The 16565-nt window shown below is 42.5% G+C and overlaps 1 protein-coding gene across 11 annotated transcripts in view; it reads right to left on the reverse strand.

Moving 5' to 3' along the window:
- fam49bb (family with sequence similarity 49 member Bb) overlaps positions 1-16565 on the reverse strand; it is a 165629-nt gene that overhangs the window by 114795 nt on the left and 34269 nt on the right. For 7 of the 11 annotated variants that reach the window (XM_067982006.1, XM_067982005.1, XM_067981994.1 and 4 more), the window contains one exon: positions 16301-16443. The exons of 2 other annotated variants lie outside the window; for them this stretch is intronic. Coding sequence is in view for 1 of the 9 variants with exons in the window: in XM_067981986.1 (XP_067838087.1) it covers positions 16301-16443 (143 nt within the window). In the remaining 8 variants the exon portion in view is untranslated. Of the gene's footprint in view, positions 1-16300; positions 16444-16565 lie in introns of those variants that run through there. 2 more of the 11 variants (XM_067982001.1, XM_067981995.1) reach the window with 1 other exon arrangement.

A 16565-nucleotide genomic window follows, 5' to 3' on the forward strand; every position in this document is an offset into this window, starting at 1 on the left:
TCAGAATCCAAATGCTTCTTAAAAGATTGCAGGGTTTTTGCCTCTACTACTCTCTGTGGAAATCTATTCCATGTGTTGACCATGTAAAGAATTTCCTGACATCAATCCCAAATTAATTTTTCACTAATTTGAATCCATGTCCTATCCGCACAATTTAATTTAAAGCAATATTAACCTTTTCTATTTCAGTCTTTTCTCATATCTCAAGACTCCCAACAATGGGAATCAACTTTGTGTCTCTTTTCTGCACGGTCTCCAGCTTCTGAATATCTCCCTTGTGTCTCGGTGTCAGAATTGGACACAATACTTGAGTAACTCAGAAATCATTGCACTACACAGTTTGGAAATACAGTTCGGCATTCTATTGGCTTTTCTGATTGCTGTTCTGCATCGAGCCTACAGAGACTACCAACTCTCTTTTGACTTCATCCTTAGCTATTTCAACACCATTCAGAGATTATGAGTATTATTTATTTTTCTTCCTATGTGCAATACCTCACATTTGTCTACCTTAAATTTCTTCTGCCACTGCTCTGCCCACTTACATATATTAGCAACGCATTCTGCAATTTCCGAGCTGTCCCTACTAGTTTGGTATCATCTGCAAATTTGCCCATTTGCATTGAGTATCCAGTAATCTTCCTAACACTGGGGCACCTCACTCAGTACTGCCCCCAGCCAATTTCTTACTCACTCATTCTCAGGGTTGACCCTTCTATTTCCCGTATGCTGTCAGTCATTAATGAGTACCATGTAAGGATAAGCACTGCAACTTATTCAACTGCTAAATTCAAATTCAGTGGGAGCGCAAAATGGGTGGTAGTGGATCAGCCACCCATTATACGGCCTGCCTGATTTTTTTTTATTCGTTCATAGGACGTGGCAGTCACTGGCAAGGCCAGCATTTATTGCCCATCCCTAATTGCCCTTGAGAAGGTGGTGGTGAGCCGCCACCTTGAACAGCTGCAGTGCGTGTGGTGAAGGTCCTCCCACAGTGCTGTTAGGTAGGGAGTTCCAAGATTTTGACCCAGTGACAATGATGGAATGGCGATATATTTCCAAGACAGGATGGTGTGTGACTTGCAGGGGAACGTGCAGGTGGTGGTGTTCCCATGTGCCTGCTGCCCTTGTCCTTCCATGTGGTAGAGGTCTTAGAAAATTTACGGCACAGAAGGAGGCCATTCGGTCCATCGTGTCCGCACCGGCCGAGAATGAGCCACCCAGCTTAATCCCACTTTCCAGCACCTGGTCCGTAGCCTTGTAGGTCATGGCACTTCAGGTGCACATCCAAATACTTTTTAAATGAGTTAAGGGTTTCTGCCTCTACCACCCTTTCAGGCGGTGAGTTCCAGACACACTGGGTGAAAAATTTTTCCTCAGCACCCCTCTAATCCTTCAACCAATCACTTTAAATCTATGCCCCCTGGTTATTGACCTCTCTCCCAAGGGAAATAGTTCCTTCCTATCCACTCTATCTAGGCCCCTCAATTTTGTACACCTCAATTAAATCACCCCTCAGCCTCCTCTGATCCAAAGAGAACAACCCCAGCCTATCTAATCTTTCCTCTTGGCTAAAATTCTCCAGTCCTGGCAACATCCTCACAAATCTCCTCTGGACCCTCTCTGATGCAATCACATCCTTCCTATAATGTGGTGACCAGAACTGCACACAGTACTCAAGCTGTAGCCTAACCAGTGTTTTATACAGTTCCAGCATAACTTCCCTGCTCTATGCCTCGGCTAATAAAGGAAAGTATTCCATATGCCTTCTTAACCACCTTATCTACCTGTCCTGCTACCTTCAGGGATCTATGGACATGCACTCCAATGTCCCCACTTCCTCTACACCTTTCAGTATCCTCCCATTTATTACGTACTCCCTTGCCTTGTTTGCCCTCCCCAAATGCATTACCTCACACTTCTCCAGATTGAATTCCATTTGCCACTTATCTGCCCACCTGACCAGTCCATTGATATTTTCCTGCAGTCTACAGCTTTCCTCCTCACGATCAACCATAGGGCTATTTTTGTATCATCTGCAAACTTAAGTGTAGGGGGCATGATTAAGTCCAAATCATGAATATATATCACAAAAAGCAAGTACTGAGCCCTGTGGAATCCCACTGGAAACAGCCTTCCAGTCACAAAAACACCCGTCGACCATTACCTTTTGCTTCCTGCCACTGAGCCAATTTTGGATCCAACTTGCCAGTCTCCCTTGGATCCCATGGGCTTGTAATTTTTTCACCAGTCTGCCATGTGGGACCTTGTCAAAAGCCTTGCTAAAACCCATGTAGCCTAGATTAAATGCACTACCCTCATCAACCCTCCTTGTTACATCCTCAAAAAATTCAATCAAGTTAGTCAGACACGACCGTCCCTTGACAAATCCATGCTGACTGTCCTCGATTACTCCATGCCTTTCTAAGTGACTGTTTACCCTGTCCCTCAGAATTGATTCCAATAATTTGCCCACCACCAAGGTGAGACTGACTGGCCTGTAATTACTAGGTCTATCCCTCGCTCCCTTTTTAAACAATGGTACAACATTAGCAGTCCTCCAATCCTCCGGCACCATGCCTGTGTCCAGCGAGTATTGGAAAATTATGGTCAGAGCCTCCGCTATTTCCTCCCTTGCTTCTTTTAACTGCCTGAGATACATTTCATCCGGCCCTGGTGATTTATCTACTTTCAAAGATAATAATCCCCTTAATACTTCCTCTCTCACTATGTTTATCCCATCCAATATTTCACACTCCTCCTCCTTAACTACAATGTCAGCATCATCCCTCTCTTTTGTGAAGATAGACGCAAAGTATTCATTAAGAACCATACCAACATCTTCCGCCTCCACACATAGGTTACCTTTTTGGTCTTTAATAGGCCCTACTCTTTCCTTAGTTATCCTCTTGCTTTAAATGTAGTTATAAAACATCTTTGGGTTTCCCTGGATTTTACTTGCCAATATTTTTTCATGCCCTCTCTTTGCTTTCCTAATTTCCTTTTTAATTTCACCTCTGCACTTTCTATACCCCTCTAGGCTTTCTGTAGTATTGAGTTCTTGGTATCTGACATAAGCTTTCCTTTTCTGCCTTATCTTACCCTGTATGCTCCTTAACATCCAGGGGGCTCTAGATTTGGCAGTCCCACCCTTTTTCTTTGTGGGAACATGTTTACTCTGAACCTCTTGAATCTTCCCCTTGAATGCCTACCACTGCTCTGACATTGATTTACCTTCAACTAGCTGTTTCCAGTCCACTTTTGCAAAATCACTCCTTAGCTTAGTAAAATTGGCCTTTCCCCAATTGAGAATTTTAACTCATGTTCTATCTTTGTCCTTTTCCATAACCATGCTAAAACTGAATTATGATCACTGCCACCAAAATGCTCTCCCACTGATACTCCTTCCACCTGCCCAGCCTCATTTCCTAAAACTAAATCCAGAATTGCCCCCTCTCTTGTTGGGCTTGCTACATACCGGCTAAAAAAGTTCTCCTGAATGCAATTTAAGAATTTTGCGCCCTCTATCCCCTTCACACTGTTTGTGTCCCAGTTAATATTAGGGTAGTTGAAATCCCCTACTATTACTGCCCTACTGTTTTTGCACTTGTCAGAAATTTGCCTACATATTTGCTCTTCCAACTCTCTCTGACTGTTTGGAGGTCGATAGCTCACTCCCAGGTCGTGGGTTTGGGAGGTGCTGTTGAAGCAGCCTTGGCAAGTTGCTGCAGTGCATCTTGTAGATGGTACACACTGCAGCCATGGTGCACTGGTGGTGGAGGGAGTGAATGTTTAAGGTGGTGGATGGGGTCCCAATCAAGCAGGCTGCTTTGTTGGTGTTGTGCTTCTTGAGTGTTGTTGGAGCTGCACTCATCCAGGCAAGTGGAGAGCATTCCATCACACTTCTGACTTGTGCCTTGTAGATGGTGGAAAGGCTTTAAGGAGTGAGGAGATGAGTCACTCGCCACAGAATACCCAGCCTTCCCATTGACTTTAATCCAGTTGGGTGTATAACGGGCAGCTGATCCACTACCATCCCTTTAGCGCCCTCCCACCCAAGCTGAATTTTACCTGCCACCTGCCCACCCTTCCACCCGCACCCCCCCCCCCCCGATGAGTGGCAGTGCTTATCCTTAAATGGCATTTGTTAGGCCTCCATTTTTCATTGCATTCTGTGAAGTGCCTTGGGATATTTTTCTATGTCAAGGACGCTATATAAATACAAGCCGCTGCTGTTGACATTGGGCAGTCCCAAAGTATAGAGACAACTACACTTTAGAACTGGAATAGTTCCAGGCCAGTTCCAAAAGCAACTAGATTATTTAGCTTTTTACCAGCAGAATAAACTGAGAACTCAGCAGCCAAAAGAGACCCTAAATTTTAGTTTAAAAATCATGTATTCGCTAACCGAAGAATTCTTAAACTAGTCCTTTATCATGGTTTATGAATGGATATTTATGGCTTTAGTATCCTAGAATATGTACAGGTAAAAAGATTAAAAATAACACGGTCAAATCACCAAGAAATAAAGACTCATTGTGGGGGGATTTTAACCCCCACGATCGGGTGGGTTGGGGCAGGTGGGAATTCAAGATTGCAGATTTTTAAAATCGCAACCTAGCTCCAACGTGCCCATTTCTGGGTTTAGTGCCGGCGGGCAAGTATTTAGCATATTTTTTAAAAATTCATTCATGGGATGTGGGCGTCACTGGCAAGGCCAGCATTTATTGCCCATCCCTAATTACCCTCGAGAAGGTGGTGGTGAGCTGCCTTCTTGAACTGCTGCAGTCCGGGTGGTGAAGGTTCTCCCACAGTGCTGTTAGGTAGGGAGTTCCAGGATTTTGACCTAGCGACAATGAAGGAACGGCGATATATTTCCAAGTCGAGATGGTGTGTGACGTGCAGGGGAATGTGCAGGTGGTGTTGTTCCCACGTGCCTGCTGCCCTTGTCCTTCTAGGTGGTAGAGGTCGTGGGTTTGGGAGTTGCTGACGAAGATGCTTTGGCGAGTTGCTGCAGTGCATCCTGTAGATGGTACACACTGCAGCCACGGTGCACCGGTGGTGAAGGGAGTGAATGTTTAGGGTGGTGGATGGGGTGCCAATCAAGCGGGTTGCTTTGTCCTGGATGGTGTCGAGCTTCTTGAGTGTAGTTCGAGCTGCACTCATCCAGGCAAGTGGAGAATATTTCATCACAGTCCTGACTTGTGCCTTGTAGATATTGGAAAGGCTTTGGGGAGTCAGGAAGTGAGTCATTCGCCGCAGAATACCCAGCCTCCGACCTGCTCTAGTAGCCACAGTATTTATGTGGCTGGTCCAGTTAAGTTTCTGGTCAATGGTGACCCCAAGGGTGCTGATGGTGGGGGATTCGGCGATGGTAATGCCATTGAATGTCAAGGGGAGATGGTTGGACTCTCTCTTGTTGAAGATGGTCATTGTCTGGCGTGAATGTTACTTGCCACTTATCAGCCCAAGCCTGGATGTTGTCCAGGTCTTGCTGCATGCAGGCACGGACTGCTTCATTATCTGAGGGCATGATGCTTAACATCATTAAGAATATTTTTTTTTTTAAAAACTGATTGAGAATTAGCTTTAAAATTAACACCTCCAGAACAGCTTTCCCAGGGCACATGAATCTCACCAGGTGAGGTGGTGGTGAGAGGACCAGTTAATTCAGGTAAGCGCCTTTATTGCACAGCTTCCCAACCAGGAGCAGCAGAAATGTTTCCACCAGGCCCAACAAGCTTATCTGCCACCATCAGTCCCCCACGAACAGCCGGCACCACTACTCCCGCAAATAAGCAAGTTCCCAACTCCCCCCACAACCAGACAGCCGACTTCCCACCTCCCCCCGCCCTCGCGATCACCAACTTGCCACCCCCGCGCCTGGGATCGCCGACTTTCCGCCCCCCCGCAGACTTCCCATCTCCCCACCCCCGCGATCGCTGGCTTCCCACCTCCCCCCGCCCTCGCGATCGCCAACTTCCCACCTCCCCGCCCCCGCCGACTTCCCACACCCCCCCAGCCCCCCGCGATCGCCGACTTCCCATCGCCTCGCCCCCGCAATCGCAGGCTGATTTCCCACCCGACAGGCAGCCAGCCTGTCAATCAGGCGTGAAACCTGGAAGTAAAATTTATTGCCTTCAATTGGGTTGCGATCACAGATTTCGACGCACTCACTTCACTTCCAAGTTTCCCACACAAAAATCTACTCACCCGCTCTCTTCCCGGGTCCAGGTAAAAATCATGCCCATGGTATCTGGTTGAATAATGTAAATACATTGTGTGGATCTACTCTCCCTGCCTATTATATCTTAACAGCCAATTGATGACTGCAGCCATTGTTTCTGATATTCGCACTATTCCCAACTTGCCTACAAAGGTTTCTGTGAAAACAAGTCAGGCAGCAGAGCTTCAGATAACTTGGAGTTCAGATTCGAAAATTTTAACTGCTCATAATAGAGACGTTCAAACACAAGTACAGTGCTATGAAGATGCACTGGACAAATTTGTTTCAGAAAAAAAGTCAGCTTGGCAATAATAAACTCGAACATTTCTCACAGGGACTCCTAAGAATCTAGATTTTGGCCTTAAAACTCTTAAGGCTTGCAAAGATACTCTATATAGTATAAATTACTTGCAAGTAGAACAACCATTACCAACTAAAAAATATTCATAGTTATTTTCATGACGACAGTATAACACATACTGAGACAACATTTCTAAGTATTTTATGTAGAAAAAGGAACTGTACAGCATAGAAAAAGGAAATATTCTGTTTAAAAACAGAGAAATAGTCAAAGCTGTAAAAGAGAAACAGGAAGGGCTCTGGAGTATCGGGAGTCTACAGCCTCATTTATACCAGCATCTGCAACTGTTCCATTTCAAGCTGATCCAGGTACCAAGCACATTAACTAGCAATACTAGCTAGAAAAGTAGTGACCAAATTACACTAATTCTTTCATAAAATCTACTGATTATATCATTTTAAATGCTTACATGCTAGTCCAGTTGAAATGTGAACTAACAGCACTTCAAATTTCACACAGGGAAAAATAATCCAATTTGTAGGTCACTTTAGCTGTAATGAAAACTGATCAATGCAACATAAATACTACATAATTTATTAAAAGCTAAAACTTTGCCAAAAGGTAGAAAGATAAAACATTTGAATTGAAATCTGTATTACTTTGAATGCCAATGTTATTCTTGTATTACTGGCAGGAACTGCATCAGTCAGCATGATTTTATTTTTAAAAAAGACAATCTCTTGTGGATTAATGTGGTTTTGTCAACATTTGAGCATTTGTTCAATTAAGTTGCCTATTTACATAACAAATATATTGGTTCTAAATAATACAACTAAGAGCAACTGTGAGCATAAAACATTCTCAGTAACAGCAAAATTAAAGTTAATACAATTTCAAACTTACAAAAGAAAAACATTGATTAACAGCACCTTTTCAGAGAAATCTTTCCCACTTTTTTATTGCATTCAAGAATTTACTTTTACATTTTATGAAGCAGTTCCCATTTTATGAACCACACCAAGTCCCGCTCATCCAGCACCCCTGTGCTCAGTGACCTACATTAGCTCCCGGTCCAGCAGTGCTTTGACTTTAAAATTCTCATCTTGGTTTTCAAATCCCTCCATAGCCTCACCCCTCCCTAGCTCTGTAACCTCCTCCAGCCCTACAACCCTCAAGATCTCTGCGCTCCTCCATTTCTGGCCTCTTGCACATCCCAATTTTCATTGCTCCACCGTTGGCGGCCATGCCTTCAGCTGCCTAGGTCCTAAGCTCTGGAATTCTCTCCCTAAACCTCTTTGCCTCTCTCTCCCTTTAAGACGCTCCTTAAAAACCTACCTCTTTGACCAAGCTTTGTCACCTGTCTTAATATCTCCTTATGTGGCTCGGTGTCAAATTTTGGTTGATGACACAGAGGAATCTATCACCACATCAGACTGCTTGCACTGGAAGTAATGAGTGTTGAGGGGCTAAACAGCTTGTTTGATCCTGGATTCTGGGTTTAGTTAGGGTTGGGGAGGGGTCCTTATAAGTGGTGAACATGCTAGTTGCGTTGGTACGCACGTGGCCAGTGGTTGGGTTGCGGCACTCGGGAGGTAATCTGTGTCCCCGGGAATGGGCCCCAGAGTGCCTGGTGTTTCTCAACTCCAGGGGAGAGGTCAAAAATCACTCGTATCAATTGGCAGCCTGCTTGTTGTAGGGGGGGCCCTTTCTCTCCAGTGTGCGGGCCAAGCAATGACTGAGGTGGGTTGTGTGGGATCGTTCAACCAGTCATATTCCTGCTGATCTCCTGAAGTCCTGTCCAGAATATGTGGAGGTGGGTGCCCTTCAGGCTGCAGGCCCTCATCAGTTGTTAGTTAGGGTTGGGGAGGGGTCCTAAATAGTGGTGATCATGCTAGTTGCGTTGGTACGTGCATGGCCAGTGGGTGGGTTGTGGCACTCAGGAGATAATCCGTGTCCCCAAGATCGGACCCCACAGTGAATGGGCAGAAATCGTGGAGCACGTGCGTGGTGCAGTAAGTGCAATGTATGATTTTGAACAGGCCTTCCTGCATTTTGGTGCAGATGGTGGTGTTTTAAAGTCTAACTCCATACCTCCGTCATTCCTCCACCCTTAACAATCGGCCTAGTCATGTCCCAGGCAATCTCCAGGCTTTCTGTTCCGTATTTGGTCCAGAAGGCAAGAATGGCGCACAGGGTGGTGAAGCATCTATGAGACGCTGTTGGGGAATGGAGGAAAAGTTCCAAGAATGTTGGCGCACACTGAAGTTTCCAAAGTATTGCAGAGTAGTGGAGGTACTGTTTCATCTGAAGATAGTGATATGTGTCATGTTGGGCAAGGTGAAATTTGTCAGCGAGCTGGTAGAGAGTCATTATCTGGCCCTCAAGGAGGAGCTTGCCTAATCTGATAAATCTCATGCCAGGCTCTGCATTTATCTGACTTGAGTCTTCATGGGAACTTCATGTGTCCCATCACCCTGGGAGTGATTTCTGCATATCTAAAAGCACCTTAATATAATTTTAGAACAGTCAGAACAATTAGAGAGCAGAAAGAAATTCTCATTGAAAGGTTCCTTGGTCGAGCCCAAAAAGATCAATCAGACTGAAGTGAAGGGGACAAGCTCTGCTAATATCAGACGGGGATCTTTGCACAGCAGCAAGTCTAGCACTTGACACCAACACTCCTCTAAACTTCCCCTTTTGTTCTTCCTAAGCTTCAAACACAACACTCCGTACAATAATTATCTTCCATACGTCCAACTGAAGACTACAGCAGAGTTTCTTACTCCAACTCATTTTATCCATTGAACCTCAAAACTGTGGAACTTCTTAGCTCCTTCAGTCTTCTTCCTACAATCTTCAGGCTTTATCAAATCATTACTTTCTGTTTCACCTGGTTTTCTCTTTTTGCTCTCCAACTCTGGTGGTGTCCTACACTGCAGGTCTTGGTCCTCCACATTAGTTTCTGACCAGAAAAATAATTTCTTTCATTTGTTTATGTACAATCAATTCTTATCTCTAAGCTGTGGACCATTCTCCAACCATGCACGAGAGGAAAGCGTCAAACCCAATGGCAAGGACAAGTAATCCTCAACTACTCACAAACTTCCAAGTAGCCGGTTACATGGAATGCCATTGGAAAAGATCAGAATTGATCACCTGTCACAGAAAGGAAGTGTGCTAATAGCGATATTTCTGTATTTTGCTTTTATGTAAAAATTGGCTTTAACTAGCTACATCTCTGGGAGGATCCCATTGTTTTGTGGCAGACATGATCAATATACATAACTGTATGCATGCAATCAAATCTTGTCAGCTTATTTAATGAGAAACTTCTGTCCTAAATGGGTTTTGTTTGTTTCAATGCCTTTGTCCACCTCTTCCCTCTCTCTCTCCGTCGCTCTCTTTTATAATTGAATCTAAATGTTACTGTATGGCTGCAGCAACTTATTTGAAATGTTAACATACGCAGATTGACAGGCAATGGAATAAACCATTAAAGGAAACGTATGGAGGAAGCAGCAAGGATTCAAATATCATCGCCTCAACCGACAAGGTGTGAGATGCAAAACTCTGTTTATGTCAAGAAACTGGCTGTAACAAAGATGTCCCATGGTCTAAATGACAGCTCTCTTTGCTCAACTTCAGTTCTTGTAGAAAATCCGAACTCCTTAGTTGAACTGGAATGGATGTCATGTACACACATCATATCCGCGATGTATACCGAGAGACAAACCTACTTCATTCAAAATCCTGGTGATTTTGTAAGAAGTACATAATAAAAAAAAGAGAATCTTAACCCCTTGTGTACTGATTCTATTTTTTACTGTTTTAAATATACTGATTCTGTATCTTGCTGTCTCTCATTGCTTCTATGCATTATTGAACCTGTAAATAAACCCACCTAATTAATTTACGAACATACGAAACTGACGGGCAAGAAAAAACCAGCTGGCCCATCAAGCCTGCCCCACACCATCATGGCCAGACCATCATGGCTAAACACTTCTTCCCTCTCCTGACCTCACACCCACCCCCCACAACCATGTAATCTCCCGGGAGAGGCAAAACACAGAAAAAAACCCAGGGTCAATAAGGGAAAAAATACTCAAATTCCTCTCCTACATCCTCAGACGATCAAAACCAGTCCGGGAGATCACATTATATAGAAGGTAAGTGTCTTTATAGATAACACTTGTTATCTATAAAGACACTTACCTTCTATATAATGTGATCTCTGCCCCAGTCTGGAACCGGTTCAGCTCCCTCTTGAAGGTGTGCAGAGTCAGCACCCACCACATCAGCCGGCAATGTATTCCAAAGGCTCAAAATTCTCTTGGGAAAGAAGAACCGCTTAACATCCAGTCTATTCCAACTCCTCCATAGTTTAAACTCATGTCTCCTAGTCCTCCCCAATCTGTTAAACTGGAATAATCTATCAATAGGGACGTTATATAGCCCTTTAATTATTTTATAGGCCTCTATCAGGTCACCTCAAAGTCTACGCTGTTCTAAAGTAAATAGACCAAGGTCCTTGAGCCTATCCGAATAGCTGAGGTTCTTTAAGCTAGGAATCATTCTTGTAGCTCTCCTCTGAACCTTTTCCAAAGCGGCTATGTCACCCACCACGTGGGGGGACCAAAACTGGGCACAGTGCTCCAGATGCGGTCTGACCAGTGGCCTGTATGGTGTCAAAACGGTGTCCTTTGATTTATACTGAAGGGTTCCAATAAGACAATCCAATACCTTGTCAGCTTTAGCTACAGTTTCTCTACATTGGTCATGAACCTTTAGTGATCTGTGCACAATAACACCAAGATCTTTTTGTCACTCAACCTCTTTCAGTATTGTTCCCTGCAAACGATACGAGTATTCTGTGTTGGCCCTACCAATGTGCATGACGCTACATTTATCTAAATTAAACGTCATTTGCCAATGTGTGGCCCATTCCCCCAGCACATCTAAATCTTTATGGATTTGATTGCACTCGTCTACGAAATTCTGATGAAAGGTCTTCGACCTGAAACGTTAACTCCGTTTCTTTCTCCACAAATGCTGCCTGACTTGCTGAGTTTTCCAGCATTTTCTATTTTTATTTCAGATTTCCAACATCCGTAGTATTTTGCTACAGATTTTGGTGTCATCTGCAAATTTACTGACCATACTCCCAATACCACTGTCTAGGTCACTAATAAAGATCGTGAAGAGTAGCGGGCCTAGACCCGATCCCCAGGGGACACCACTATTAACATGTCTCCAAGCTGAACCACATCCGTTAACTACAACTTTTTGGCTGCGGGATTAGTCCTAATCCATCTTGTCAAATTTCTACTGATGCCAAAAGATTCTATCTTTGGACAAACATACTGATTTGACAGCTTTTGGAAGAGGCAGAAGAACATGGTAGGCATCTCGCATAATTCCAGTGAGCCATGTACCACAATTAGTGGTTAACTGTTAAACCTGAGCCTGCTGACCCACAGAGTGAAGGATTTGGGTCATAGGATATTTTGGGTCCTAATGGAAACTACCTTCAAACTTTGACAAGTGTTAGAAAAATGGTGAAACTGCAACAGAGAAAAATACAAAATAAACATTACCCCTACCGCCTCCCCCACCCCCCAACAAAAGTGATGTTGAACCATGCCATCGTGACCCTTCCAAGATGTTGACCTCTTCCTGGGTTAAAGTCCCATTGGTAGCAGGCACCAGAAGACCATAAGAGATAGGAGCAGGAGTAAGTCATTTGGTCCTTCGAGCCTGCTCCGCCATTTAACGAGATCATGGCTGATCTGATTTTTACCTCAATTCCACTTTCCTGCCTTTTCCTCATATCCTTTGACTCCCTTGCTGATCAAAAATTTGTCTAACTCAGCCTTGAATGTATTTTTGGGGTAAAGAATTCCAAAGATTCACGACCCTCTGGGAGAAGAATTTCCATCTTAAAATGGCGACCCCTTATTCTGAGACTATGCCCCCTGGTTTTAGATTCCCCTATGAGGGGTAACATCCTCTCAGCTTCTACCCTATCGTGTCCCCTCAGAATCTTGTATGTTTCAATAAGATCTCCTCTCATTCTTCTAAACTCCAATGAATATAGACCCAACCTGTTCAATCCCTCCTCATAAGACAACCCTTCCATACCCGGAATCAACCTAGCCAACCTTCTATGAACTGCCTCCAATGCAAGTATAGCCTTCCTTAAATAAGGGCACCAGAACTGTACGCAGCACCCTGCACAGTAGTAGCATGACTTCCCTGCTTTTATATACTCCAACCCCCTAGAAATAAAGGCCAATATTCCATTTGCCTTCTGGATTACCTGCTGCTACACCTGTATGTTGACTTTTTGTGTTTCATGTACGAGGACACCCAGATCCCTCTGTACCACAGCATTTTGTGGTATTTCTCCATTCAAATAATGTTTTGCATTTTTATTTTTCCTCCCAAAGTGGATGACTTCACATTTTCCCACCTTCAAGTACTTTGCATAAGTGACCATTATTCATATGCAAGTCCCAACAAGGAACAGAAGCACTTTATTTGGGGGGGAGGGGGAAGAGGATGGACAAGAGTGAGGAAGAAAGAGTGCATCAAAGCCAAACTGAGTTCTATCCTCATCCAACATCTATACATGCACTTCCAGCAGTGTTCACAGAATAAAATCAGGATCAGGAACACTATCTAATTATTTCTCTCTGTAATCCAGGGGCACTTAAGCCAACTGTAGCAGCCCCATCACTGTCTCCCTTCCCCCACCTACATCTGAGTTTGCAAATTTATCACTGACCAGGGACTTTTCTTCTGTCTGGTCCATAATGCTCTGAGTTTATCTAGTCAATGGATAAACTCAGAGCATTATGGAAACTGAGAGTTTTTATACAAGAGTTGTACCAGCATAATTTAAGTTTACACTGTACACTTTTAGAATTTGTAAAGTCTCCCACAGAAATGTATAGACAAGTTCTATGTTTCCTCAAGAATACATTTTTACTTTTAAAAAAAAAAATTCAGTATGAGTACTAATTCAACATTGGCTTAAGGCACCTGATGAAAGTTAGACACACCAGCCAAAACAATTTCTTATCCTGCTTCCAATGACTGAGGTACTGATATTTACCAACTACAAAATTGAACAAGGTTTTTCACATGCAACTATCCAAAATATAACCGGAAGACCTGATTTCATGTATATTACACTTGTTGCAATGCCATATTGGTCAACATGTAAGCACTGCTCTGATCAACTGAATAATTACAACAGTGACGACACAGCAAAAGTACTTAATTGGCTGTAAAGCACTTTGGGACATTATGAGGTCATGAATGGCACTATATAAATGCAAGTCTCTTTTTTTTCTTTTAACTGAAAACCAACTTAATCACAAAATGTTACCATATACTAGATAATAATCTAGGGATCCTCAACCTAGAAAATCCATCCCTACCAAGCTGAATGCAGCATCATCTTGAGCTCTGAATACTTAACTTAACACTGTGCTGCTGTCCAGAGTGCAAAACCACCAAAGATAAAGGCTTTACCAAATTCATCCCTTTTCACAGTAAGCAAATGCCTAAAACAGAGGGTAAGAGGTAATCTTACGTAGTTGTAGATATAATGCCATTAAAATATTAGTCCTAAGACCATTCAGTTGCTCTGCATTTACCACTAGATAGTGCTGGCGAGCTACACATGTGCCCAGTAGTTTCTAGTAATAGCAATGAGGAAAAGAGATATTTAAATCTGAAACTTTTGAACGATAATCAAAAAATGAAAGTTATACTAACATGTAAATCTGTTAGTTTAACATAACCGTTCAATAAAACTACTCCTCTGTAAATACCTACGTTGAAATGAACCTTGTATCGTGATTTCATTTAAAACCTGCCAGTAGGGTATGTATTAAAAAATGTAGATGCAGTGGCTGAAAGCTGTATTTCTTTTCCAGTGAACTTGGCAATTTAAAATCTCTTCAATCAACACATTTCATCCTTCTGAGACTCTAAATGAGGTTATAGACTGTAGATATATAAAAAGCTGACTTGAATAACATGGAGTATGATGAATCTATATATGCTTAAGCAGAATGGTCCTACTATAGACTGAGTATGTGATACAAGAACAATTTGCATATTTTTGAACACTGTATACATTGTTTTAAAATACACGTTTTAAAAAGCTAGGAATGCTGCTTTATGAATGGGTAGTTCACACTACAATCTCAATCCAATTGACCTACTGAATCAGAGGAAGAAACCTTGTCACATTACCTCATATCAACCCACGACAAAGACACAGTACCTTACTCCCCTACTTGATCTTTCAAGAAAAAAAATAAAACCTGCACAACATACTTTAATATCCTTGTTCACCAACTGGTTTTCTTTTGGTTATCGGCTCATTTTAGTTTCAACTTAGAATGTGGTCCCAAATAGTAAAAATGTTGCCCAACTCTGAACTACACAAAAGACTATTGTATCCTATTTCAACATTCACCACATGCTTCTGTTTTATAAACCCACTAAAAAATATCAGCTGGATGGTCATTTGCCACCATTACATTCACACCATTTTCCAATTCATGCTAATTAACAAATCCCAATCTTACCTTCTAAAGGCTATTTTATTTGCATTTCTTTATAAAAGCTTATTTTGTTTGTTCTGACCCAGGATCCATAACAGGATTTCACTGCATTGCTGACTAAATTACTAGGAAATCTTGTAAGGTGGGTACAAATGGATACAGTTTAATCATTTTACAATCTCTTTCAGTATGAATGTACCTGCCAAAAAAATTGACATTGAAGAGGATGCTGACCTTAAAGAGTATTTATCTTAGATATTAGTGACTGGTAACAGATAATTGCATATTTCAGTCAATAAAATGTACGATTGACTAAGCTTGAACAAATGAAAATGTAGCAAATGTGGAACGAGTAACCAACAGAAATTAAATCAAATCCCAATTTCTTTTCCCAAAGCTGCCAGCCAAGCAATCCCCTGTAAGAGGCAATAAAAGAGAAAAAACCTTAGGCCAGTTTAGAAAAAAATTCTCTTGACCCCCTAAATGTGATCAAACAAGTTCTAGGAAACCAGTGACTAAGAAACACAGCCCACAATGCCTACCTATCTTCTATTCGTAGTGATGTTGGACACACTCAGGAACTCGTCCAGTTTCCTTTTGAATGGTTGCACCGAATCTGCACACACTGGTGACATGTTCTAGAAGCCGACAACTCTCCGTGACAAGAAATACCCAACATCTAATCTAGTTCTAAGCTTATATATCTTATACTCATCCCCGATCCTCCCAAGTCTATCTAATTCAAATACTCTAGCCACATGGATCAATTCTAATCCTTTTATTATTTTAAAGCTCTCAATCAAATTTCCTCAAAGTCTACGCTTTTATAGAGTAAAAGCACCAGCTCCTTAAGCTCATCATGATAATTGAGGGCCTTTAAACTAGACATCAATCTAATGGCCCTCCTTTAAACCTTTTCCAACGCCTCTATATTGCCCACCTAGTGAGGGGACCAAAACTGGATACAGAGACAGTATAGTATCTCTTGTTTTTTTATTTAATCATCCAGGCAATATATCCCAACATTCTATTTGTTTTTGCAATAGCCTCGAACACTAGTCATGGACCTTCTATGATTCATGCACTGCAACACCCAGGTCCCTCATGCTCAGCAGCCCTGAGTCTATACAGCTAGAAACATTAAGAACATAAAAATTATACAATTCTGAAAAAAAAAATCACTAAATTTACCTGTGAATTTGGTTATTTGCTGTATAAGTTGCTCAGAAGAAGTCTTTCCCACATAGGTCAAGCCTTCTGCAGGGAGCCTGGGCCTCGAGTTACAAATTTCACTTGGTCCAGAGACTGGTGTTTTCCAGCTACTGCTTACAATTCTGAGCATGGGGAGAAATGAATCATGGAAGTTATAGTTTTTACCCTGCTCCCGTGGAACTACAATATCCATTGTACACTTCAATATCCCACATCACATGATAATCAGGCAGAAAAGAATCAG

The sequence above is a fragment of the Heptranchias perlo genome, chromosome 3, assembly GCF_035084215.1.
Source record: "Heptranchias perlo isolate sHepPer1 chromosome 3, sHepPer1.hap1, whole genome shotgun sequence".
NCBI classification, from domain to species: Eukaryota; Metazoa; Chordata; class Chondrichthyes; order Hexanchiformes; family Hexanchidae; genus Heptranchias; species Heptranchias perlo.